The sequence below is a fragment of the Misgurnus anguillicaudatus genome, chromosome 21 (genome assembly GCF_027580225.2).
Source record: "Misgurnus anguillicaudatus chromosome 21, ASM2758022v2, whole genome shotgun sequence".
Classification (NCBI taxonomy): Eukaryota; Metazoa; Chordata; class Actinopteri; order Cypriniformes; family Cobitidae; genus Misgurnus; species Misgurnus anguillicaudatus.
Genome location: NC_073357.2, coordinates 39,788,156 through 39,813,669, shown reverse-complemented (window position 1 = coordinate 39,813,669; position 25,514 = coordinate 39,788,156). Strand labels below are relative to the sequence as shown.

Sequence of the window (25,514 nt, the reverse complement as noted above, 5' to 3'; positions counted from 1 at the left end):
AGCCTTTATCTTTATGACTTACTCTGTCAGACCGGAGGGGGTTGGGACGATTTAAAGCGTTTTAAAGAAGTTCTACTGTAGACTAATGTGATCTGTAAATGTAAAAGTTCACAGAGAGCACAAAAAGGCAGACAAGTGTTTATGTTCATGAAAAGCACAGAAGAGGGGACAAGTGCACTGTATATAGGTACAGTATGTATGTGTATGTACGTTTGAATGGCAGGTTGTCATTTCATCTAGGACATATACATCACATAAACTATTTAATATAAACAGAATTTATTTACATAAACAAAAATTGAAGTTTTTTTAGAAGTGGGATAATACACGTCAAAGAAATAAAAAGGCAAACACAAGACAAGTAGCAAGAGTAAAAATGTAAGTGGAAAAAATGAAGATAAAGAAAGTCCACCACATTCACAGTCTGTGTCGCTTCAGCATAAATGACAGGAGAGTGCAGAAAACCTCACCCACCTGCTACATTAGATTTGCAGACCTGAAGCAGACTAACACTCAACACTCACAAATGTGTTGAATTTTTCTCTGCCTTGAATTTTTCTATTGCTATTGCAATATAAAACTATAGTGGAGAGCGACGCATGCACATACAAGTTGATATAAGGTTAAACTAAACTAAAATGTTTTGTACTGCTGCCACTGTTTGCAATTATAAATGGTCAACAGAGACATGACATGCAAAGATGTTTCTCGCTTAATTTTATTCAATATGTTTGTGTTTTTATTGCAATCATACATTCATACATTCCACTTACTGTGGCCAGATGTGCAGAACTGTGTCGCTTTGGCCCCATAGATCCAAAGATTCCTTCAGTCTGCAAATTGTGACAGCCAAACAACCAAATTACATACATGTATTTCATAAACTGATTTTCTTTTCTACAAAAAAGTAAGAAGAAAGAAAAAACTCTCTCTTTGACTGTGAAGCCAGTTCAATAGCAAATCGTAACTCTTATATTTTGTTAAATACACATTGTTATGAAGAGGACAAAGCTAACGGCTATACATTAGCTATATTCACAAAACAGCGGTTTGAGGCTGGAGGTAATTTATCTCAGATGTATACAACAGAACGAAGTCTGCATAAATATCTGTTTTTCTATATCTATTACTGCTTTTCTGTGCTATTAAATCTCCATAAAGCCCAGGTTGATTGCTGTTTTAAAGTTTTAAATAATTATTTTTAGATGCTATAAAATATACCCATAAATGTACCCTTTAATTTATGTGTTTAACTGTTTCTCCAAAGCAGAAAAAAGTCAGCACACCACGGCTTCCACAAAATATTAAATAAGTTATTAATGCTTACATAGGCCTACACAAATAAAATATATAATACAAATACAAATGTAATAAAAATATATATATAATAATAATAATGTAAATAATTCAGAGGCAAAAAGCATCAACAAACCTAAAAAAATATTTCACATTTTGTTAACATTTTGTTTTTGCACTAGTGTCCTGATGGCGTTATGTTCTGGGTACTTTATGTTTTCCCTATGGATTATTTAATTTTTTTTATCTTTATTGTTATTTTTCTAAATGTATTTAAATGTGTCTGTGTGTGTTTTGTGTTTGGTGTTTTTATTATTATTATTATTATTATATAGGACAGTGTAGGTAGGAGAACAGAATGATGGTATGACACAAAACATATTTTAACCAGTGTCCCTATGAGCACAGTGCTTTGATTTGTCATGAGCACTCTTCAAATGAGCATTGACTAGGAGAGAGGATACGAGCAGTCTACTATAAGTATGAAATACAAGAAACGTTTTTATGGATTGATTATTTACAGGAATATTACTACAGATAATGGCATTACCGGTCTTAGTGTGAATTGTACACTCTGAAAAATGCTTTGTTGCCAACGTTGGTTCAAAAAAGGAGACAAACCCAACTTGTCGGGTTGTAATTTAATCTATGCTGGGTTGTTTTAACCCAAAATGATGGGTTAATATAAAAATGTTCTGTGTTAATTTAACCCAACAGCTGAGTTTGTCCCTTTTTGACCCAACGCTGGGTTGAAACTAACCTGGCATTTTTAAAGTATAGTGTAAATTTGTTACGGAATGCCTTTTTGTTTAGTAGATGTTACTCATGTGCACCACACCTCAGGATCTGCTATACAGCTTCCGTCGTATCATTATTTCGAACTGACCCAGTTGCTTCACTCCCTATATGTGCACTGGCCAATAATTGAGTGACTGTCGATTTAGCAAAATGGCTAAATGAATAGCTCTTCTACCATTTATTCCCCGTCAGTCTGCTTTCTGGAGCAGAGGGTCATGCAGATCTTCTGGTGTCAGCCTTAAATAACGTGTGCTGTGATGCAGGACAGGACACCGGCATACAGCATCAGACACACAAACCAATTAGAATCAAGCGTTTCCTGTCTCTAGGCAACCCTGGCATTGAGCATGACCTGAACTGGCCAATTACAATTTATCTCCCTGTCCCACTGACACTTTGATGTCCAAGAAATACATAATGACTTCCTCTAAAAGTCTTTTACATCAAAAAAGACTTCACATTTTAACACCATTAGTTAGCATGTTTTAAAAGGAAATAACCGTTTTGAGTTATATTGCGTGGATTATGATTCATAGAGGGCTCCTAAGCAGATCTCTGATCCCAAAACTATTTTAAGAGTCTTATTATACAAAAGCAGTGCCAAGCAATAGGCAATGATAATTGGGGGTTAATCTTTAAACTAAGGCATAAGCATTTTAGGTCCAAAATGTAGACGAAACCTTAATAATTTGGTACCGTATCATACGCCATCCATAGGGTTTAAACTTTAGTAAAAGTAGAAAAGTGGGAAGACTTGGGATTTCTGGAAAGACCTGAAGATTTCCTTGGAGAGATATACTGTAAAACAATGACTCTCTTGAGAGTAACATAGTTGCCCAGAGCATTTTCCAGAGGAATGGAGAAAAAGAGAGCAAGTGTGATCAGAAAAGGCCAGAATATAAGTTAAGGGGTGGTTAGCGATGGACAAACCAAATAAACTGAGCATAAGAACCCAATGTATTTCATGTAAAAAGGTAGGGGCGGGGGCATGGCAGGTCAATGAACTGAATGGAGAGATGTGCTCTTCTCACACAAAAAACATGATTGAGACTGATGAGTAACTCGTCTCAGTTGGGAAGAAATATTGTAACTGACGCTGGGAAAAATTAAATGTTTTAGAAATGAAATACTGGTTTCTTTGGGTTCAAACTACTGAAACATTTCCAATAGGGGGCGATATAGAGGTGTTCCCTAACAGTAGTGTTGTTGACACCACAAAATGTCATTAGAGGATGAGGCATCTGCTAAAACACAGAAAATACAGTTTCAGACAGACTCAAGTGTGCTGCACTTTAACACTAAAACAATGCACTCTCATTTCTGCATGAACCCAGGACAGAACACATGTTGGGTTACAAATAAACATATGCTGGATTGTTGTTAATCCAACCATGAGTTGAAAAAAAGCATTGCATTGAAACAACCCAGCATACGTTTTTAATTGATTTTAATCATTGGCATGGCCTTACGCAGTCAGTAAGTATTAAAGATTATAGGTTATTTTTTACAAAATGTTCTTTACATGAAACAGTAAATAAAAAAGATTGGGTTTTGCAGACTGGGTCACATATTATAACTTACAGCTGACTAAAATTGGCAGTGATGTCAAAACACTGCTGTCTCCAGGGCTTTCCAGTGTACATTTGCATTTTATGCATTTGGCAGATTCTTGTATCCAAAGCAACTTGCGGTCCATTGACGTCATACTGTTTATAAGTGCTGATCTTTGGGTTTGTAACAATGACCTCTACCAAGTGTTCTGCAACCCATGTGCACAACTAATTGATGGCAAGTTGTGCATCTTCACAAATAGACGAGAACAAGGGTTTCGAAGAGAAGGTCCTTCAGGCTAAGCGCACGTTTGCATGTGAGAGAGACATGCATTGGTGTGACAGCGATAAATGAGGTTCAGAAAGAGATGCAACGCCTCAGCTGCACCCAACCCTCCAACTCTGATCAGCAGATTTATTTGAATGACGAGAAGAGCGAACGCATATCAATCAACAGCCTCTTGCCTAATGCACAACTATGAAGAACACATAGAGGACCAGAGATCGACTTGTTTGTTTGACTTGTTTAAACTTAGTAATGGCCACATTACACAGATATGCAGCTGCGAGCACACTTCACTACTTCCCCTGCAGCCGTAGCTGGATCAGCCGACTATTGTGTACCTGCTTCCCTGACGAGTATCCGCTTTAACAAACATAATCAAGCATAGATTGGCAGTTTACATCAATAACTCTTGTTGGGAAGATAAGAACGCTGATGAGGAGAGATTGGTCTGATTAAAATGCAGAATCGAGATACCTACAAGTACACACCTACGCACACGTCGCCATCGGCTCGGATGGTGCGAAACGCTGTTCTCGGGATGGCGACAGACCTACTCGCCTTCATTTAGCAAGGACACGATTGCAAGGGCAGCAGGTAAATAAACCAGCCTGCTCTATATATAGAGACTGCACTCCTGCCCTTCGCTCACAAGGGAGATGAAGACAGAAAGAGAGAGTGAGTGAAGCGGGAATAGATGGAGGAGATATAGACTTTGTAAGAAAAACAGTAGTCAGGTACTAAAAAGTCTATGGCAGTGATCTTTCTACACCAAGATCAACAATAAATTTTGTAGTACATTAAAGCAATCAGCTACAAAGTCCTAACTAATGAGATCTGAGGACTGGACTAACTAACTGTTATATAACACATATTCTGCAGTAAGCCGAGAGTAAGTCGTCTGTCTCTTCTTTCCTCTGTGTTTGTGCAACATATAGTATAGTTCTCTACATGCATCAAAAGGACGAGACAATGATGTCATCTCAGTATTCATAGTGATGTAAAATAAAAGCAATAGAGAAAGGGATAAAAGAAACCCATTTGTTAGATGAAACATTCTTGTGTGTGTGTGATTTGAAAGGTTCACTGTGCACTTGCTCTCTTCTGGGACAAAACGCTCTGTCAATCTAGCCAGCCAGACTTTCTAATTATGGGCTGGAGACATTCTTATTAGTATGGATTGAAATAGACTGAATACCTTTAATTTCGAACTTGACTATTTGCTAAATCACAAACATATTTGCATGCACCATTACCTGCACCATTACCTGCACCATTAAAAGTGATGTTAGCATTTGATGGCTTTAGGTGTTTTTATGTAAACTACATGTATCTACATGTACATAAAAATTCAGAGTAAGACTGAATTCCACACAAACTTAATAGCACAGTATAAGATGTTGATTTGGTCATACTCTTTTTACCTCTTTCACTGACTCTATGTCTGTCTCCCGCTGTGTGTTCTGATCTTTTTTAACTTAAATACTCAGCAGAACTTAAGGACATGTAATGGTTTGTGTGTATCTGTGTAATCTGTGAGAGATGTGTGATTGACTCAGTGTGAGAGTGAATAAGAAGCCGGGTCTCAGAGATGCCAGAGCAGTGCAGAGACAAAGCTCACAGCTCAGAGACAACACTGACGCAGGTATTGGCAGTCTCAGAAATACCACACTTCATCCTGCATTCTCTGACTCTCCAACCTATCTTTATACATGTTCATTTTAGTGCCAGGAAGTGTTTAGACACACACACGCCTGAGCCAGACAAACACACAACCTTTCTTTAGACTTAGTAATTCTCATGATGATAAATGTAGAATATACAGAGCTGTGATGTCTGCGGTCCTGTGCATCTTTGGTGTCTGCGCTGCTGTAAAATCTATGAATCTGTGTTTTATGTGCTTCTGTGAAGTATGTGCACCTATGGTGTCTGTGCTGTTGTGATGCCTGTGCTGCAGTGGTGTCTGTGAAGTATGTGTTGCTGTGGCATCTGTGCTACAGTGATGTCAGTGCTGCTGTGGTTTCTGTGAAATCTGTGGAGTCTTTGCTGCTGTGATGTCAGTGCTGCTGTGATGTCTGTGTTGCTGTGGTGTCTGTGCTGCTGTGGTGTCTGTGAAGTATGGGTTGTTGTGATGTCTGTGCAACTGTGATGACTGTGCTTTGGTGATGTCTGTTTTGCTGTGGTGTCTGAGCTGTCGTGGTGTCTGTACTGCTATGATGCTGTGGTGTCTGTGCTTCTGTGGTCTCTGTGCTGCTGTGATGTCTGTGCTGCTGTGATGTCTGTGCTGCTGTGATGTCTGTGCTGCTGTGATGTCTGTGCTGCTGTGATGTCTGTGCTGCTGTGATGTCAATGCTGCTGTGGTGTCTGTGAAATCTGTGTTGCTGTGATGCCTATGCTACTGTGGGGTCTGTGCTGCTGAGATGCCTGTGCTGCTGTGGTGTCTGTGAAGTATGGGTTGTTGTGGTGTCAGTGCTACTGTGATGTCTGTGCTTTGGTGGTGTCTGTTTTGCTGTGGTGTCTGAGCTGTCATGGTGTCTGTACTGCTATGATGCTGTGGTGTCTGTGCTTCTGTGGTCTCTGTGCTGCTGTGATGTCTGTGCTGCTGTGATGTCTGTGCTGTTGTGGTGTCTGTGCTGCTGTGATGTCAATGCTGCTGTGGTGTCTGTGAAATCTGTGTTGCTGTGATGCCTATGCTGTGGGGTCTGTGCTTCTGAGATGTCTGTGCTGCTGTGGTGTCTGTGCTGCTGTGGTGTCTGTTAAGTATGGGTTGTTGTGGTGTCTGTGCTACTGTGATGTCTGTGCATCTGTGATGTCTGTGCTTTGGTGGTATCTGTTTTGCTGTGGTGTCTGAGCTGTTGTGGTGTCTGTACTGCTATGATGCTGTGATGTCTGTGCTGCTGTGGTGTCTGTGTTGCTGTAATGTCTGTGTTACTCTGGTGTCTGTGCTGCTGTGGTGCATGTGCTACTGTGATGTCTGTGTTGCTGTGGTGTCTGTTCTGCTGTGATGCATGTGTTGCTATGATGTCTGTGAAGTCTGTGCTGCTGTGGTGTTTGAGCTGTTGTGGTCTCTGTGGTATCTGTGCTACTGTGATGTCTGTGCTGCTGTGATGTCTGTGCTGCTGTGGTGTCTGTGTTGCTGTGGTGTCTGTGCTGCTGTGATGCATGTGCTGTTATGATGTCGGTGAAATCTGTGCTACTGTGGTGTCTGTGCATCTGTGATATCTGTGCAACGGTGGTGTCTGTGCATCTGTGATATCTGTGCAACGGTGGTATCTGTGCTTCTGTGATATTTGTGCTACAGTGGTGTCTGTGCTGCTGTGGTGTCTGTCTTGCTGTGGTGTTTGTACTGCTATGATGCTGTGGTGTCTGTGCTTCTGTGATGCGGTTTGGGCTAGATGGCATATAGCTATGGCCAAAATCTCATGAAATTTTAGGTTTAGGATTAAGTTTGGGAGTAAGATTAGGATTAAAATATCCCATCTTGCCACAACCCTGTGTTGCTGTGCTTTCTGTGATGGCTGCGTTGTCGGCGTGACACACATTCAGCATGCTGTTGCAGCTCAGTGACTTTTCTACTGTCAGTGAGGATCAAGACAGATGTCTTGCTCACTGTTTCTCAGATAAATAAGAAGGTAAGGTTTGTAAGAATAAACTGCAGTAACATGGATATAACAAATACAAATATTTTCTGCATAAGCCAAAGAAACACTGGTAAAATGATTTGGATTAAAACACTGAAAGCCAACAAAAACATGATCATATCTTAATAATATTTTATGCTGTGTTCATCAGTTGATCAGAAAACATACTAATTTGAAAGCTAAAATTTTATTTTTCATCAGCAATAAAACCAGAATGTAATTGGTATACCAACAGGAAATAGGTGCAATTTTCTCATCCTGGTTTGAACTAAAGGTCCTTGGTTCAAGTCTGGATCATGTTCTGACCCCATGCCACCTCTGTCACCCCCTACTCTCCTCTCTATAGTTAAAATCAATTTTCTACTTAAGAGTTCTTCATCCACCACCTCTTTCATTGGTTCAGAGTGTGTTTGAGATCTCGGTCGAATCTAGGGTTCCTGCTCTCTGCTCTGCTGCTTTAATCTCTATTTGATGTAATTCTCTCAGTAGTCGTCTCTAATACGAAGGTACCTGACAGAATTACAGGACTGCCACTCAGTGTAACTAGATTCACTTTCTTGTGGCTTTCTAAACACTGTTTGTTTGGGCACAGAGAACTGTGAAGTTTACTGGAGCTTATTTACCCGGTCTTTAGCTTTCATACAAGACTTTGAACACAGGAAGTGTATGGTATCTACTCTACAATTAATTGAACTTTGGTCATTCTAAGGGGATGCTGCAGTAGCCTACATCCAAAGACTAAGTGTATGCGCTTAAAGGAATAGTCTACCCTTTTTCCATATTAAACTATGTTATTACCTGAACTTAGACGAATTAATACATACCTATCTTTTTTCAATGCGTGCACTGTACAGCGCGTTGTGAATGTGTTAGCATTTAGCCTAGCCCCATTCATTCCTATGGTACCAAAAAAGGTTTTATTTTGTGGCACCATACTTACTGGTATAACTCCTCATGTAACAGTCTTTAAATAGGGAAAACACGGAAGTGTTTGGTGGCTTCCCCGTTTGGTACCATAGGAATGAATGGGTCTAGGCTAAATGCTAACACATTCATGACGCACTGTACAGTGCACGCATTGAAAAAAGATAGATATGTATTAATTTGTCTAAGTTCAAGTTTAATATGGCAAAAGGGTAGACTATTCCTTTAATGAGACCTAATTTACTTTGTGTTGGATAATAATACATTCAGAAATATATATGCTAGCACTATTAAACTATAAATCATCTGATTACTATTTAGTCAGGTTTTGATATGAACCGCACCTTTTCTTTAAAAAAAGCTTTTGATCACAATTCTCATTTTAGTTTCTAGATTCAGTTCATAAGGGGACAGACAGTCTGATCATTAACCTGTTCATGTCCATCTAATATATTCAATATTAGATCAAAATTTATTAGATTAGTTTTAGAGCAAAGGTTTCTTAGGTTTAAGCCAAACAGAAAGATTGAAAAATGTGCACTGTCTGGTTTTGAGGGAATTCTGTTAGTTCTGTGTGATAGACTAGTAAGAAGCAATTACATCCGCCTATGTCCTGTCTGACAGCTTTATGCATTCACATCTATTTTTTTTAATATCCTCCATCCTCTGTTCGGCTTTTAAATCGAGACATAGTGGATGGAGAGATAGAGAGACACTGAGCCATAAATGACGTCAGCCTTTGGTCTAACTGCAGATCCACTCCAGGGAGACGCTACTTCACACATCTGAAAATAAAATTGATTCGACTTTTTATGTTCTCAGTAAATTAAATCTTAAGGATTAAGGTGGGCAGAAATGCAGAGTCATTCATTGTATTCCACTTTCATCCTCATTATGTGATCATGCCAAATGATTATAATAATTCAGTCAACACATTCAGCTGGGAACAAGCCCTGCCAGACAGTACCGATATTGCTGTGCTTAAAATCTCAATTTCGTAGCAGTATGCTGCTTAGTCACGTAATGTTACATATTTACTATTTTTAAATACCCAGCATACCCTTGTGCATACTCTTTTCAGTAGACGCTTTCCATTGCCGTCTACACCAATTACATTATAGAAATTGATGAGAAGAGAGAAGGGCCAAAGCCTTAATTCATTTTGCTGCAAGAAAGTGCATCTCTGTCTGTTTACCTCTGATTCAGTTTCCCGGCAGTAAAAAAGTGTTGTGTTCTAAATCAAGCAATCCGTTTAGCCCGAAAGCAACCAGATCCACATAGACACGTAACATGCTGCTTTTCTGAAAGGTTATCAGATGTGTTAACTTGACGAATCTTTGGACAGGTTGATCATAGCCACAGGCTTCGGCTCGTCTCACGTTGGAAAGGCCGAAAGAATTTGCATCCTCCAGACATAATCACTATCTTGGCAGGATTAGATAAAGAACGAATGAAGTTCACTGATGATTTATTCTCTGATCTTTTAAGCACTACAGCTTGATCTTTATCTGAATGCTGATCAATCGCCATTTGTAAATTTGGGAGCAGTAGGACATACCTGTGTCGGTGATACGTCCGGCTTTTCATTTCATTGTAAAACGCAGATGTCTTTACTTTCACCCAACATGACAAATGTAAATGTTAAGTCAGGGATTTATTATGCTTTCAAAATAAATGATCTCTTCAGAAACATATTTAAGATTGCTTTGTTTGAATGGAAAATCACTTCTGATATAACTATAATGCACATTTACCCCTTTTTCAATAGGGTACAATAATGGGCACAATCTTGAGCAGCTTAAAGGCCAGGGGGTTCAAAGTAGACGTTCATAACTTTACCTGCGCTAATTGACCCTTTGGATTGGGGTACTCAGGGAAAGGCCGTCCATTAACAAAATGCTAAAATATTTTTATTATTTTTATTATTACCTCAGTCAGCCCCCGTATTGCCTTTAAAGGGACACTTCACCCATTTGCATTTAGCTTTGTATAGTTAGAACCCCAGTCATGGTTTTGAATGGTCGTGCATCATTTCCTCAGTTGCCGCTGAGACAGGAGAAGTACAGATTTCAGTGTTGCACTTCCTTCTTTCAATGATGTAAAAATCATCATTTTGCATCATTGAAAGCAGGAAGTCCAATATCTTTGTTGAGGGGGTGAGACTACAAACACCCCTTTTCTCTGTCAAATAGGCACCAAATTCGAAATGTATTTTACATTTCAACTACAAATATGACGCACTTTCAATAAAGATTAATGTTTCTACGGGTGAAATGCTCCTTTAATCATCTTATATCACTTTCAAATATATGCATTGTGAACAAAGAACCGTCATACAGTATTTTCAAGCAATGATGTGCTGAGTTAGCTAGCTAACATTAACGTAGGTGTTTTTGTTAATTCTGTCCCTTGGGTTTCGGGGAGGGGAAAAATTCCACCACCCCCCCAAACTACTAAGATACAGGATATCAGATTTACACAATCCATACGCACAACGCTTCGGCATGTTTCCCTCACTCGAAAGCTTGACAGACCTCCCTCGCCTAGTTACGGTTGCTAAGCGATTGGCCTGTAGCGGTTTTCAGGCGTGGCTTAGCGAAAGGTCAGTTTAGCTTTGCATTGGACAAAGCACTTGAAAACATTGCAGTAGCCCTGACCTCATGGGAACGTGTAGCTATTTTACGATTTCATATGAATTTGTGCGTTATGAATCATGCAAAAACATATCGTTATGCAAAAAGAGCATGAAATCTCATGCCTAATTCCACTCCTTTTAATTAAATTTAATTGTTACAAAGCAGCTTTACATGAAATATAAACAATAAAAATGACAGAATCTAGAAATAACAAAAGCATGACAATTTTAAACTATGTAGGGGAGAACCGGGGCAAAAGTAACACGTGACGAAAGTAACAAAGCAATTTTTTAGCACATAAACCCTTGACAGACATGACAAATATCATGTTATTTACTCACCATGTAGATCCAAAAAAGTCTTTTCAACAATGATAAGTAAATTCTTAAAGCGGTCATTTTTTTCTTATATTTAATTTTATAGTGTTCAAACTGTTGAAAAAATGTTTTATTTTCAACAATTTAAGTTTGTACTGTTGGTTGCTCTTTGATTAAACTGAGATTTAAAATGAAAATGTAATTTTATTATTTTTTACAAAGATAAATTACAAAATATGTTTGCAGTTACAAATTAACAAGGTCCTATTCATGTATATTTAATAAAAACACGTGTAACACAAAAATCAATCTTGTTTTGTTGTGTTACTTTCATCGCTGCAGGTGGGGTCAAAAGTAACAATTCACTACTTGTGTTTAAAGTGAAATTATACTGAAGTCGTTTTTCATTCTTACAAAATTCCACCTGGTATTGATAGACCACACTTGTGAGTTATTGACCACAGCACAAATATATCGCTGTCTATAACATTTTCTTTTAAAATGACGTTTTTCTGAAAAATAGGGGAAAAGCGAATCATACTAAAATGCATGCATGAAATTGCACAAATTTATTTGAATCAGCCATCTCTTAAAGGGGACATTTCACAAGACTTTTTAAGATGTCAAATAAAATGTTGTTGTCCTCAGATTACGTATGTGAAGTTTTAGCTCAAAATACCATATAGATAATTTATTATGACATGTTAAAATTGCCACTTTGTAGGTGTGAGAAAAAAATGTCTGTGGGTGTGTCCTTTTAAATGCAAATGAGCTGATCCCTGCACTAAATGGCAGTGGCATGGTTGGATAGTGCAGATTAAGGGGCGGTAGTATCCCCTTCTGACATCACAAGGGGAGCCAAATTCCAATTACCTAATTTTTCACATGCTTGCAGAGAATGGTTTACCAAAACTAAGGTACTGGGTTGTGCTTTTTCACATTTTCTAGGTTAAAGGCGCTCTATGCATTTTCCGTTTTTGTCAATTAGCGACCTCTAGAGTCGCTGGGAATACTTGCAACTGTCGTAATTTCCCACTGCCACTCTGCACAACTCCGAAGATAATGACCAGGTAATGTTTCACAATTTCATACAAATATTAGGCTACTGTAGTCTACTAAACTACAGATGATGGTAATAGGATAATAAGAAGTTTATTGCAAGTGTAGAGTAGGCATATAATAATAAAGTACCGCGTTTGCTAGCTTATAATGTTTTTACATGATTGCAGCTAAATCAGTAAACAGTCTATAGTCTATATCTACTGAATCATTTCATTTGTGTTCTTTTATTGTAATGTAAGCATTATAAAATCCCATGACAAAGTTAATTGTGTACGTTGCATTATTTCATAACATTGGCCGTTATAATGTCACTATACATGATTATTGCTATTTATCATAATAGTTTGCAAATTGTGCATGTTTACACTATTTACAACCTTTAGGCTTTAGTTATGTCCTGATAATTATGTGAGATATTGACAACTGTTGTCATGATAATTGCATGACATGCTACAAGCAAGCGCAACAACATACAACATAGACCGCAAACAAGTTTACAAATAAGAGATTTACTTACTAGTCCATCAACAAGATCGCCAGATTAGCATCCCTGTTGCATCCAGTGCTGTCTTTTAGCTCACGCCAACGAGTAAAAACCTGACCGAGTGGGACTCTTGTCCGGTTTCTTACGCGGTCAGATTCTCTTTTCCTGTTACCTAATGTCTTCCGAATGCCCTTTCTTAACTTTTCCATCGTTGAGCATCACGTCTCAAATTCGCGCGTGCAGTTGTTGTTTATAGGCTTGTTCGACTTCATGCGGCGCTGCAAAAACAGACAACTGGATGACGTCAAAGTACCGCGAGAATGTTTCGAGAAATCATACGAAGTGTAATTTCGTCTCGCTCTCGCGGCACTTTGACGTCATTTATCTGTTAGTTCTAGTGGCGCCGCAGGAGATCAAACAAGCCTAACGTGTGTGACGTCATTGCCGTAAAGCAAGTCGTGATTCTCGCGAGATTTGTCAGGGGCGCTCCTCTCGAGCTTGCATTGCTGGTTTTTCTAGCGTCGTCCTCCCCGACCTTCAACAGGAGGATGATTCACCCTACTATGACTTTGTTTACCACCAAAATAACTTTGAAGCTGTTATATTAAGGTAAAATAACTGCATAGTGTGTCTTTAATTAAAGCACTGGGGACCCAATTATAGCACTTAAGCATGGAAAAAGTCAGATTTTGATAATATGTCCCCTTTAAAATAGCTATTGCCAAGCATTGTTTTGTGCCATCTGTAACCTGCACAAACCCCATCACCATCTCAAATCCTCTCCCATTATCACATCACCTTTTTTTGCATTTCTCTTGCAAAACCCACTAATTTATGCAGTGGAAAATCCCTCCACAAATCAGAGGTAATAAACAAAACCTTAATAGGAGCTCTGTTCAAGTTTAAGGACTACCCCCAATCTGCCACTACTCTGATCTTCCTCAGACCTGAGGGTCTGTTGCCATTTCAGTTGCCAAACTGTTAGTGTCAAACTGTCTATATTTGTCTTATTGTTGTAATCACCCAACACTTAAAACTGTTAAAACCGGGTCTCAAATGAAGCCAGGAAAAGTCAAAGTGTTAAAGTGACAGTATGTTTTTATTATATTTCCAAAAGACAATTCTCATAATACAACCTCTTTAAAGAACAATAAGAGCAATAATGTACCCATATAAGCAGTTTATTCGGTGATAACCAATGTATGTGATGATAGTTCGTAGTTCAGTGAGAGAGATATCAGTAATCACCGTACATGCCTTGTGATTGTAATCTTATTGGTGTTGGAAGAGAGAGAGAGAGACAGAGAGAAGATAGGGATTGGCTTGCAAACACGCCTGGCATGGTAATGGGCTGTGATAATGCTATTGATGACAGCATAATGGCTGCCTGCGACCATGAATTAAACAAGATCTGTGATGATATTTGTTCAGCTCTCACACGGACTGCCATGTGGACAAAAGATAATACCGAGGCAAAGTAAGGCGAAAGGAAAAGAAAGAGATCAGAGAGAGAGCGCCGGAGAAAGACGAACAACAAGTAGATGACGCAAAGGAACAAGAAGAATGAGATGGACGAATTTGGCAGGAGTCTGTCCTGACTTGTTGGCCTTAAGAGTGGTCAGGCCCATTATCTCTGTGTGCCAGGTACAAGCGTAGCATGGCAGTTGCGTTTCGGCAGGGTCTCCGATCTCCTTTGTGCGTGTTATGCGACATTTGCATGAATTTCCTGAATGGTTTATGATAATTTGTAAAACACTTAAAAATGGTCAAAGAGGTGACGGCGGATCTAAAGGGAGCAGAGGCCTACATCTCTCTCTCAATCTGTGCCTCTCCATCCCAATCACACACACATTGTTCTCATCATGTTGTGGAAAAGGCTTTTGACAGGGCACAGTGATGAATCACCCACGCCAGTCTTTCAGCGAGGGAAATAGAGTGAGCGAGCGAGTGAGTGAGGTAGAGAGACAGAATGTAAGAGCAGCAGAGAGGACGGAGATGAGAGCAGAAAAAAACAACGAGCGCGCAACATTCAATTCACTTCTGTACCTCTTTCATGTCTGGCTCTTTCATTGGTGCAACAGTGTTTAAAAGTTTTCCTGTCCTTTCTCCCCCCCTGGATCAGACTGAGCAAATAGCAAGTGGCAGAGGCTGAAAGAGGAAGTGCTTTTACCTGGGCAGAGGTGCTGATGGCCGTGAGCTCCTTGTTATGTTGGAGACGCTTAGAAAAACAAACGTTAAACAGACCCAATTCCTTTACTAATGAGGCAGCATTCTAATCTCTTTCAGAGTTAAGCTTCATTCTTGACACGGAGAGAAAACAAACAGCTTCCATTCATATCATCAAATGAAACGGTTTGCGCTTCTGCTTCTTCCCATTCTTTATTTTTAGCCGGACTATTTGAGAAGAGCCAAGCACATTTAAACATACGGGTCAATCTACAGAAAAGGTGGAATTCGGGTGATGGAAATTTGCTTAAATGAACTTCTTTCAACATACCCAAAAATTCTTTAATAGCATTAATTACCTTTTATAAATCTATGAATCCGCAAAACGGGCAGCTTAATCTATTTTTAACTTTTTTAATACATTTTAATAAAGAATCCATGAGTCATTTATTTGTCATTGGTGTTACCTGTGATTTAAACAACATTAATGTTGATACTAAATATTTTTTTCTCATTACAGCTTGTGTATTTAGTTAAAGGTTGAGTAGAGGAATGATAACAGCAAGAAAAATAATTGATTATTAATATTTGTTTAATTAAATTCTTCATCTTTACCCAGCATTGTATGAAATTATTTGATTCTCAATTTGACTTTTTTTCTTTAAAACCAACAAAAACAAAAATATTCAACCAAAAAGGCTTTGATGCAAAGACTGAAATATCAAAAATGTCTTACATCCCATATCAACAACAAAATATAACTAGAAAGTACAAGAAAATACATTCATAACACCAAAACTAGTGACCAATGACACAATGTAACACCAATGACAAAATTAGAATATAATAATAGATAATGAATATGATAAAACTTATAAACTTTCATAAAATGTTCCATCTTGTTTTGTTTTTATGCTTTTATGTTGGTCAATTAAAGGAATAGTCAGGAAGTACTCATTATAGAAGTAACACTAATGATGGTAACACCAATGATGGTAACACCAATGACAATTTGCAGAAAAAATATATATTTTAACAAAATGGCTGCCATTAGCCATGTGCTATTTCATCAGAGATGTAACAATCATAGATATGTATAAAGGCTAGATGTCTCGCCCGCGCTGCTGGCCAATTGAGTGGAACGTCCGCATTTTGGCGGACATCTTACCACATGATACTCGGACATCTTACCACATGATACTCGCTCACTCGTAGCATTGAGTTTTAATGGTACAGGTACTTTTAAATGACCATAACTTGCTTAATTTTTTACCGATTTTCAAACAGTTTGGTTTGATATAAACGTCAAAGATGTACTTATGACACTGCATGCTTATACTAAAAAAATTGAAAAAAATCATGAAACATTTTAAAGCATCCACAATTATAGCCACGTTAATAACGTTTGTAAGAAACCAAACCGTTTGAAAATTGGTAGAAAATTGAGCAAGTTATGTTCATTTAAAAGTACCTGCACCATTAAACTCAATGCTTGGAGTGAGCGAACTGTCTGTGGTAAGATGGCCGCCAGGTGAGGACGTTAGAGACTCCGTCGTAAGACATCTAGCCTTTATACATATCTATGGTAACAATCACATACTTAGTCAGTATAATGTATTAAATGTAGCTATAAAAAAAGAGTAACACTAATGACATCCAAAAAATCTTATCTCAAAATTCTTAGATATATTATGATATTTTAGACAAATAAGGTAAGACATCTCACAAACCTTTTGCCTTCCTCCACTGCACTTCTTTCACTGACCTCTTGACCCATGAAAAACTTCAAAGAGCTGATGCATTGTTTCAAAATAAAAGTGCTTTGGGTAGGGTAACACCAATGACATAAATTTGGGGGACAAATATTTATTTGATATAATTCATATTAATATTGTATTTTTACCATTTCAGTGTTGTAGTAAATTCATACAGGGTTAAAAATGTAAATTAGATTTGTTTTATAAAAAACATGGTTTTAAAGGTGCAGTGTGTAAATTTTAGTGGCATCTAGTGGTGAGGTTGCGAATTGCAACCAACGGCTTAATCTACTGCTCACCTCTAACACATAATAGAAGCTACGGTAGCCGCAACCGGTCAAACATTTCATCGTTGGAGAAAATGTTTGTCCGTTAAGGGCTTCTGTAGAAACATGTCTGCACAAAATGGCGGCTTCCATGTAAGGGGACCCTCGGTGTATGTATATAAAAACGTCTCATTCTAAGGTAATAAACACATAACGGTTCATTATGAAAGGTCTTTATACACCCCTGATAATTTAGTTTTGTATATTATTTTGCATTTCTGTTAAGAGATCCTTCTAAAAATTACACAATGCACCTTTAAATAATAAGTACACAGTTCAACTTCCATGTATGATCAAAGGGACAGGGCAATTTTCAGGACCAGACATTTTAAAAAGGAAAAAAAAAGAAAATTAAATAAATCAACTCTCTCATCATTTTAAGGACGGTCTATATTTATTAAATATATATCATTATGGGATTATTGGGTCAAATTAAATGATTAAGGGGTCTGCAAAAGCAAGGGACAAGCATTTCCACCTTTTTTGTAGAATGACCCATATGAAGAATTTGATCAATATACATTACAACATTCCACGTCAAGGAAAACCATGCCTGACATAACACACAAATGCATGCACTCATGTCATGTTATGCTAAAACGTAAATGTAAATTCTCTTCATTACAACATTATGAATTAGAACAGCCTTAAATCTGCCAACTTCAAAGAAATGTATTCTCTCAAGATGCATTAATCTGACACTTTTAATCAGGGCTGGACTGTACTGCTATACTGCATGATGTGGGAGTAGCCATACGTTTCTGCACAATTAGAGAGCAATACGTTTGCAGGAGGAGCCAGGATTAAACCGTACGCTCCCACCACACCTCCTGAAACCCAGACTAAACAACATGCGCTGATTGACACGTCTTAAAGTTCGCTAGGCCTTCCCTTTCTTAGCCTGCTGCCAATGAGACATCCCAGTTATTAGCAGACTAATTTCGATGTATGGCGGACTTTTAAATAAGCACAAAAGTGTTAAACCCATTCACAAAGATAAATGGTCTTTAGTAATACACAATGTAATGCATAGTGAACTTCTCCTTGCCAAGCGCCCCGGGTCATAGTTTTTTTGAACCATCAGAGTAATTATGCACTTTATTCTTGGGCCATAAAACTTAAAACTTGTGCATGGTGACTTGTGCTGCGTTGATGAATGGGCTTTGAAATGAACAGAATGCTTAGCCGGGCTAGTTAAAGCATGCGCATCGCACATAAACAGGAAGCGAGTCCAGGGCCCCGGCTGCCACAGCTGTGGCGAAGGGTTCGCCTTGTGCTTTGTGATCGGATACATATACATATTTCATTTCTATTCAGCTCTAATCTCCCAACCCTGAGATGGATTTTGTTTGGAAAGCTAGAGCAAACAGTACAAAACAAAAAAGAGCAGCGATAATGGTCGCAACTTCTGAAACTTTGCGAAACCAATGAGGTTGCTGTTTTTTTAAAGGCTTGTCTGAATCAAACCTTTTGGCTGCTTTTTGTGTGAGAAAGATAGTGAGAACATAAAGGCCAACGAGGACGATGAGAGCAGTAGGTTAAAAAGTCAGACGCACCCTTGGCTGAGCGGGTTTGAGGGACTGACACCTGGGCAAACACTGCCAAAAAGACTCATCTGTCATCGACTCCGAGTGCGAGTTAGAAACTCAGCCGCTTTTGTCAAGCCACAACAAAGGAGAACATATGAATTAATTTAACACTTTGCATTCAGCGCTCTCGGAGGTTGAGCTCTCTTTACAGCCAATAGTATGGGTTGATTTGCATAGTAAATTGCTGTACATTACGATGAGTCAGACATCTGTGTGTGAGCGCAAAATAAATGGTGCTAAATAGTACTAAAAGCTCGTAATCATAGGGGAACCATTTTTAGCGCTACAGAGCACCTGCACCTCTGTAGAACCATAAGGGTGATTCTCACGAAATTCAGACTTGAAAGGTCCTATAGAATTATTTAAATTTTTTCGATTAACATTATAAAAAATTATCATTATAGCAACATGATATTACATTAAATATATGCATTTACAAGCTCATGTTTCGGTAATGAGAACTAAAAAATTGTCTATGTACTATGACAAACAAAATTTAAACTTTTATCTGAAGAAAAAAAAAGAACTGGTTACCTGGTAGCCATCTTGAGTGTCACAGGTCTTTCTGTCTCTTCCAACAATTTTTTTTGAAAATGTTAGTTCCTTGAGGGCTTAAACAATGATTGAAAATTGTTGCGGAGGATGAGAAAATTTTTCTTGGACACATTTATATTCCTTATTATAGTCTCTTCATTTACCAATGATCACCAAATAGCACATGTTTCTTAAATGTTTATAGCATAACATGCACTGAAGCTTTTTATTTTTTAGATTTTTTAATTCCATGAAAATATTTCCATGTCAAAGAACCAAAATCCAGTCTTGGACACGTTGCAGTAATGAAAATGTTCCCCTTAAATGTGAAAAAAAATTTGGTTTGTATGATGTCATTTGAAATCATGTGCAAAATAGTACGTGAAGAGATGTTTGTAGCTGTATGCTTCTTATTTTTATACTCTTACTTTGCATTTACTTTTTTTATCAAAATGTTTCATGACACCTCATAAGTCTAATTTCGCGAGAATCACCCATAAGTGGTGCTAAGACATGACTATAGCACCGCTTATGGTTTACCATAGCACAATGTGGTTCGACACAGGTGCTACATAGGTTCTGTTTAGCACTAAAAATGGTTCCCCTATGATTAGGAGCGTGTATATCCGGTCCACAACTGGAAATAGGCTGGACTGGATTTGCTTTATTCATGCCTTATTATTGCATGGCATACAAAGTGATTATCCTCAAGTCTTTTGCCCTTCATACCTTCAGATGAAACATTTCAAGGCATTCTGAATTTGAGATTAAGTACGGCACAGTAGGAGATTACGAAAACGTCTGAATCTGTGACATGTTTGTGTTCTTTGTGCTTTACTCTTTTGTGAAGCATACTTGGGTGCTGAGAAAAAAAACTCTTGTGTGGCTGGGAATGCTAAGCCACTAAGGCCCAGATTCCATAGTGAGCTCAGAGCCGTGCACGCTGCTGGTGTCACAATTAGAAAAATCTGAGTATTAGCGGACACACTAACACCCCTTAGCCTTATTCAGTCTGAATACTTTACATTCAGCTTGCTGACAAAAGGGTTATTATATGGAGACATATATTTCATTAGATAACCCGTTTGATTGTCTAGGTACACCTGCAGATTTGAATAACATCACATGTATCGAATATGTATCACATGTATGTTTGTCTGCCAAACATTTCAAACATAAATCTAAATGATATTTGCAATCCCAATATTAATCACCGTCAAAGACCCATAAACCCAGCAAACGACACCAGCAACATCAGAATTTTGGGTTTGATTCTGAAGAATGCTTAAACTGCACTGTATTAGTCGCGTTTAATAAAATCATCTGCCAAATGCATAATCGTAAACCTTCCATAATTTACCGAGTGAGTTCTGTGCGATATAAGCACCAATATGTTAGCTGCTGTTTGTGAACGTAAATCAGCTAAGCGCATCAGAGAATGAGCTTCATTTCCATGGCAACACGTGCATTGAAATCGCAGCGACTGATTGTTTGCTGTCAAAGGCCAGCTACATGGACAGAAAAACCTTGAGACACTACTAGACAAGCACTGTGTGAAGGCTTTCATTTTTCAGCAGCTAAGATGAAGCACAGAACTCAGCTCGCTGTGCATGTAGAAAAGAAACTCTAAGCTGTTTAAGTCTGCCAGTAATCCAGCTATGAGTGCAATGTGACATGAGCACTGGGGACAATGAGGGCATGCTCATTCATTCATTATCCCGTCAGGCTCATATAATCTCAATGTTATCTAAATCTGCTCCCAGCAGAGCAATGCGCTTCTTAACATTGTTATTAATATGTTTGGACTAATCAGTGTCTTCATTACACCCTAAAGCTGCAGTAACAGGATTTGACTTATTTGTAAAATCCCTAAAAATCCTCCGAACGCCTGTCATGGATTAAGATGCTCCTCCGGAGCTATGTTCATAATTTCTTAAACCTGAGCAACCAGACAACATGGCAAGCAAGAAAAAACTACACACCCTATAGTCTCAAATTATTTTAATGAATAGCAATATTATTGTTAATTACTAGTTATAAATACAAAGAAGTTTATTAAAGGACAAGTTCTGTATTTTACACTTAAAGCCCTGTTTTCAGATTGTTTATGATGAAATTTGGACATATGATGCTGGCCAAGAATTTTCGGGTGTTTATTGTTTCTACAATGGCTGCATAGGTGCACTGGAACAATCCTTCCTAAAATGCATTAAACTTTCGTTTACAAAGACGTGAAACTTACCGAGTGGTCAGGGGTGTTCACTGATATGCTCACACAAAAATCGCTCCAAAAGATGCTTTCCAACAGGTGTTTTAGCATTCGTTGTAAACTTGTGGACCTATTTTTCCAAACGCCTCACACCCGTATATTCTTCCGCTGAGAGCTTGAATAATAGACGCTCCAGCCCAGTTGGTGGCGATAATCCACCTTTGCCAATTGCAAGAATACAAACAACGTTCCCGGCCCAGAGTAATACCGTACCTCACATCACATCTAATACAAGTCAATGGAGTTGGACAAAACTACGATAAAACCTGTTAGAAAGCATCTTTTGCAGCGATTTTTGTGTGAGCATATCAGTGAACACCCCTGACCACTCTGTGAGTTTCACGTCTTTGTAAATGAAAGTTTAATGCATTTTAGGAAGGATTGTTCCAGTGCACCTATGCAGCCATTATAGAGGTGGGAGGTGATAAAACAAACACCCGAAAATTCTCGGGCCAGCATCATATGTCCAAATTTCAGTCAAAACCGTTCTATTTCATCCTAAACAATCTGAAAACAGGGCTTTAAGTGTAAAATACTTAACTTGTCCTATAACTAATACATTTTGTGTTTACATTGCTGTTTTAAATTAAGTGCTGTATTATGATTTTGAACTATAGTTTGTTGCACCTAATTTGAAAAAGCCACCCATCCAACCCCTATACCACTTATCCTATAGGACCACATCTAATGAAACAGAGGCAGATCTTTACACTTACATGATGCTGTATCTTTCAAAGGCAGCTTTGTTTGCTGGAGTAAAAGTTCATATGGATTTTGTTCATCTTATCCTGTCAGTCATAAGTCGAGGCTACATAAACAACCGCTTACTTTAATACTGTGACAGCAGCAAGAGTCTGGTACATTAAAATAATGTAACAATTTACACATCCCCAATTGTGGTCAACCACTGAAAGCTCTTGTTTAGTTAAGGAACACTGGAAACGTTTAGTGGCACAAATCAAAAGCCTATCATTTTAGCAATGGTTACAGTAGGCTAGAGTTCAAAACAGATGATAAGGAAATATTTGCCTGAATTTTCAAATAACAAAAACGTGTCCACTCAAAAGTACAAAATATTTTAAGTAAGAATGATGACATGGTCCAACATGTAGCAAGAAAAAAATCAGCAGGCCTTTAAAATGACAAAAGGTGATTATATTGAATAAAAAATTACTCCAGTGCTGAGTCATTTTGGTGCAGCTTTGATTTGCAGTACAAGCACAAACAGGAGAGCAAGCTTTTAAAAAGTTAGCATGAGGATTAACACCCCTCCTATGGTACATCTCTGTACTGCATGCTTATAAATCACTCCACTTAATTTCATTACATTTCCCATTAATCCATAACATTTCTGGCAGTCAAATTATTTCTCTCTTAATGGTTTCCATATAAATGAAAAGTTTTGAATCCTCAAGATAATTAGTGCATTTTATTCTGAATGTGTGAGCACTGAACTTCAACCATTCCATAGAAGAACCATTTTTGGCTAAATGGTTTCATAAAGAACCTTCAACATTCAAAGAACCGCTCTGTATATATAAAAAAAAATTATTTGGGATGAAAATTGTCCTTTAGACCAGTGTTTCTTTGGGACCCATCTCCCAGATCATTTTAGATGTCTCTATATATAAAAACACCTGATTCAGTTCATCAGCTTGTTAGTGTGTTAATTAAGGAGCCTGATGAGTGAAATCAGAGACATCTAAAACATTCTGGGAGGGCGGTCTCGAGAACTGGAATTGAGAACCACTGCTTTAGACTATAGTCAGTTTTATCGTACACACGCATGTTGCTGCAGTTACACGTATGTCCTGAAGTGAACTTCCGGTCTGTGCTTATTTATCATTCTGGCTAGTGACACTGACCTCTGGAAATATCTTGTGGAAAATAAAAATGTTTCGGTTTCCAAAAGACGACGGGAGACAGTGAGCATGTATCACTGTTGTGTGGATTTGGCAGCCAGGCAAGAGTTTAAGGATCTGTAGCTGACATTGTATACATTAATTTTACCCAGTAACGGAAGCTCAAGTGTAATGGTTGATATGCTTTAACTATGATTTGAACTAAAGTCATTTATTGGTTATTTATTTTGCTTGTTATCAGAAATAATCTATTCTAGAAGGTTATTGACTCTATACCGGAAGTTAAGTTTGGTCCACAATAGCCGTTTGTTTATGCTGTTGCCCCTGAAACCATCTATATGAATGTAAGAAAGAAATGAAGAGTTTGGTTCCAAAACGCAAAAAATCCATTTTGACAAATTTCGGTAAAAACGTGTTTTCTATACCAAGAAAGTGACAAGATGAAAGCCACTATTGTCTGTTACAAACTTTCACATAACATCTTTAGGTTATAAAAACATAAAAATTCAAATCCATAAATTTATTTTCAAAGATTTATTATAAAAACAGATTATTTTTTCCCACAAAATGCAATTAATCCATGACAATTTTTTATTCAAAATGCTATAAATCTATTGAATCAATCGCCTATATAAATGTGCATTTATCTTTGCCATGTTATATTCATTTAGTTGACTAGTTGTACACACTAATTAAAAATATAAACTTTAATGTCATTAATCAACACACTTACTTTGTGATATTAAGAACACTGTCATTGCTGCGGTTATACTTGACGTCGTCGCTTAACGTTTTTCACAACAATCAGCTGTAAAATGTTTTGGTCCTGCTTGATTTTCATTGACTTTGAGTAAAATTATGGAAAGTTTTTCATAAGCTCCCCTGGGGTCAATGTGTTAGCATGACAGTAACTTGATGCTGTCGGCCCGGGCAAACAATAAGCACCCGTCTCCGAGTGCCTCTTCAAACTGGGGTCCGCGAGATGGTGCCAAGAGGGGCCCAGTTTTATGACATTTCATTAAATACATAAATTTATCATACATTCTGTGTAATTAAAACTAAGGGGTTGTGCACACCAAAGCTTTTAAACGTGTCTGAAAACGCCTGGAGGATGCCAAATGCCAGCTGAGCGCCAGCTTTCTTCAACTGAGCCCTTTGGTTGCTTCTGCTTTGTTTATCAGTCATTGTACGATGCACCGGTTGGTTGTTGTGATATTTGTCCCGCCCCTCATCCACTGTGATTGGATGGCTGTGTGAGAACTGACATTGACGAGCTGAGCTTTTCACCCAAAGTTTAATATTTTTCAACCCAGTCTCACCCCATGGCGTCAATATTTGACGACACTTGACCATGCGTCAATATGTGACGGGGAGGGTATACCTTTCGCGTCATTTTTTGACGAACTGGGGACTTCAATACTATTAAGTCCGTTGCATTCTCTTTCCTATTTTCTTACCATTTTCTACCATTTTCGCGTCGGTTTAGGGTTAGATTTACATAATGACATCCCTACCCAAACCTAATCCTAACCCCAATGCCAGGTGACAACTGTTTAATTTCGCGTACCTAATAGTATTGAAGTCCCCAGTTCGTCAAAAAATGACGCGAAAGGTATACCCTCCGCGTCAACATATTGACACATGGTCAAGTGTCGTCAAATATTGACGCCACTTCGTCCATGTTTTATACAGTCTATGCTCATGACACACTGATCTGCTTTATTGGGAGCAGTAAAAGCTTTTAATTTTATGCAAAAATCACATGATCAGAAATGCTGATCATTCTTTGTGGGTGAGGTGACACAAGAAAGAGAAAAAGCAAACAAACAAGAGAGTAGATTTGAGGTACTCGGTTCCGTCATTGCTCATGACAGGACAAAGCCAGGAGGTCACAGGATGATAATGACCCTGATTGGCTGTTCTATGTGGAGGTACACTCTTAAAAAAAAGTTAAAAATGATAATTGTCTTGCTGCACAAAAGTATTCTAAAGAATGTAAAAATGCAGAAATAAAAAGTAC

The 25,514-nt window shown here is 38.1% G+C and overlaps 1 protein-coding gene across 2 annotated transcripts in view; it reads right to left on the bottom strand.

The window, feature by feature from the left end:
• shha (sonic hedgehog signaling molecule a) overlaps positions 1–25,514 on the bottom strand; it is a 72,450-nt gene that overhangs the window by 13,988 nt on the left and 32,948 nt on the right. For both annotated transcript variants that reach the window (XM_073859111.1, XM_055207099.2), the window contains exon 5: positions 774–833. In XM_073859111.1, the coding sequence (XP_073715212.1) occupies positions 774–812 (39 nt within the window). In that variant the 5' untranslated portion in view covers positions 813–833. The remainder of the gene's footprint in view (positions 1–773; positions 834–25,514) is intronic.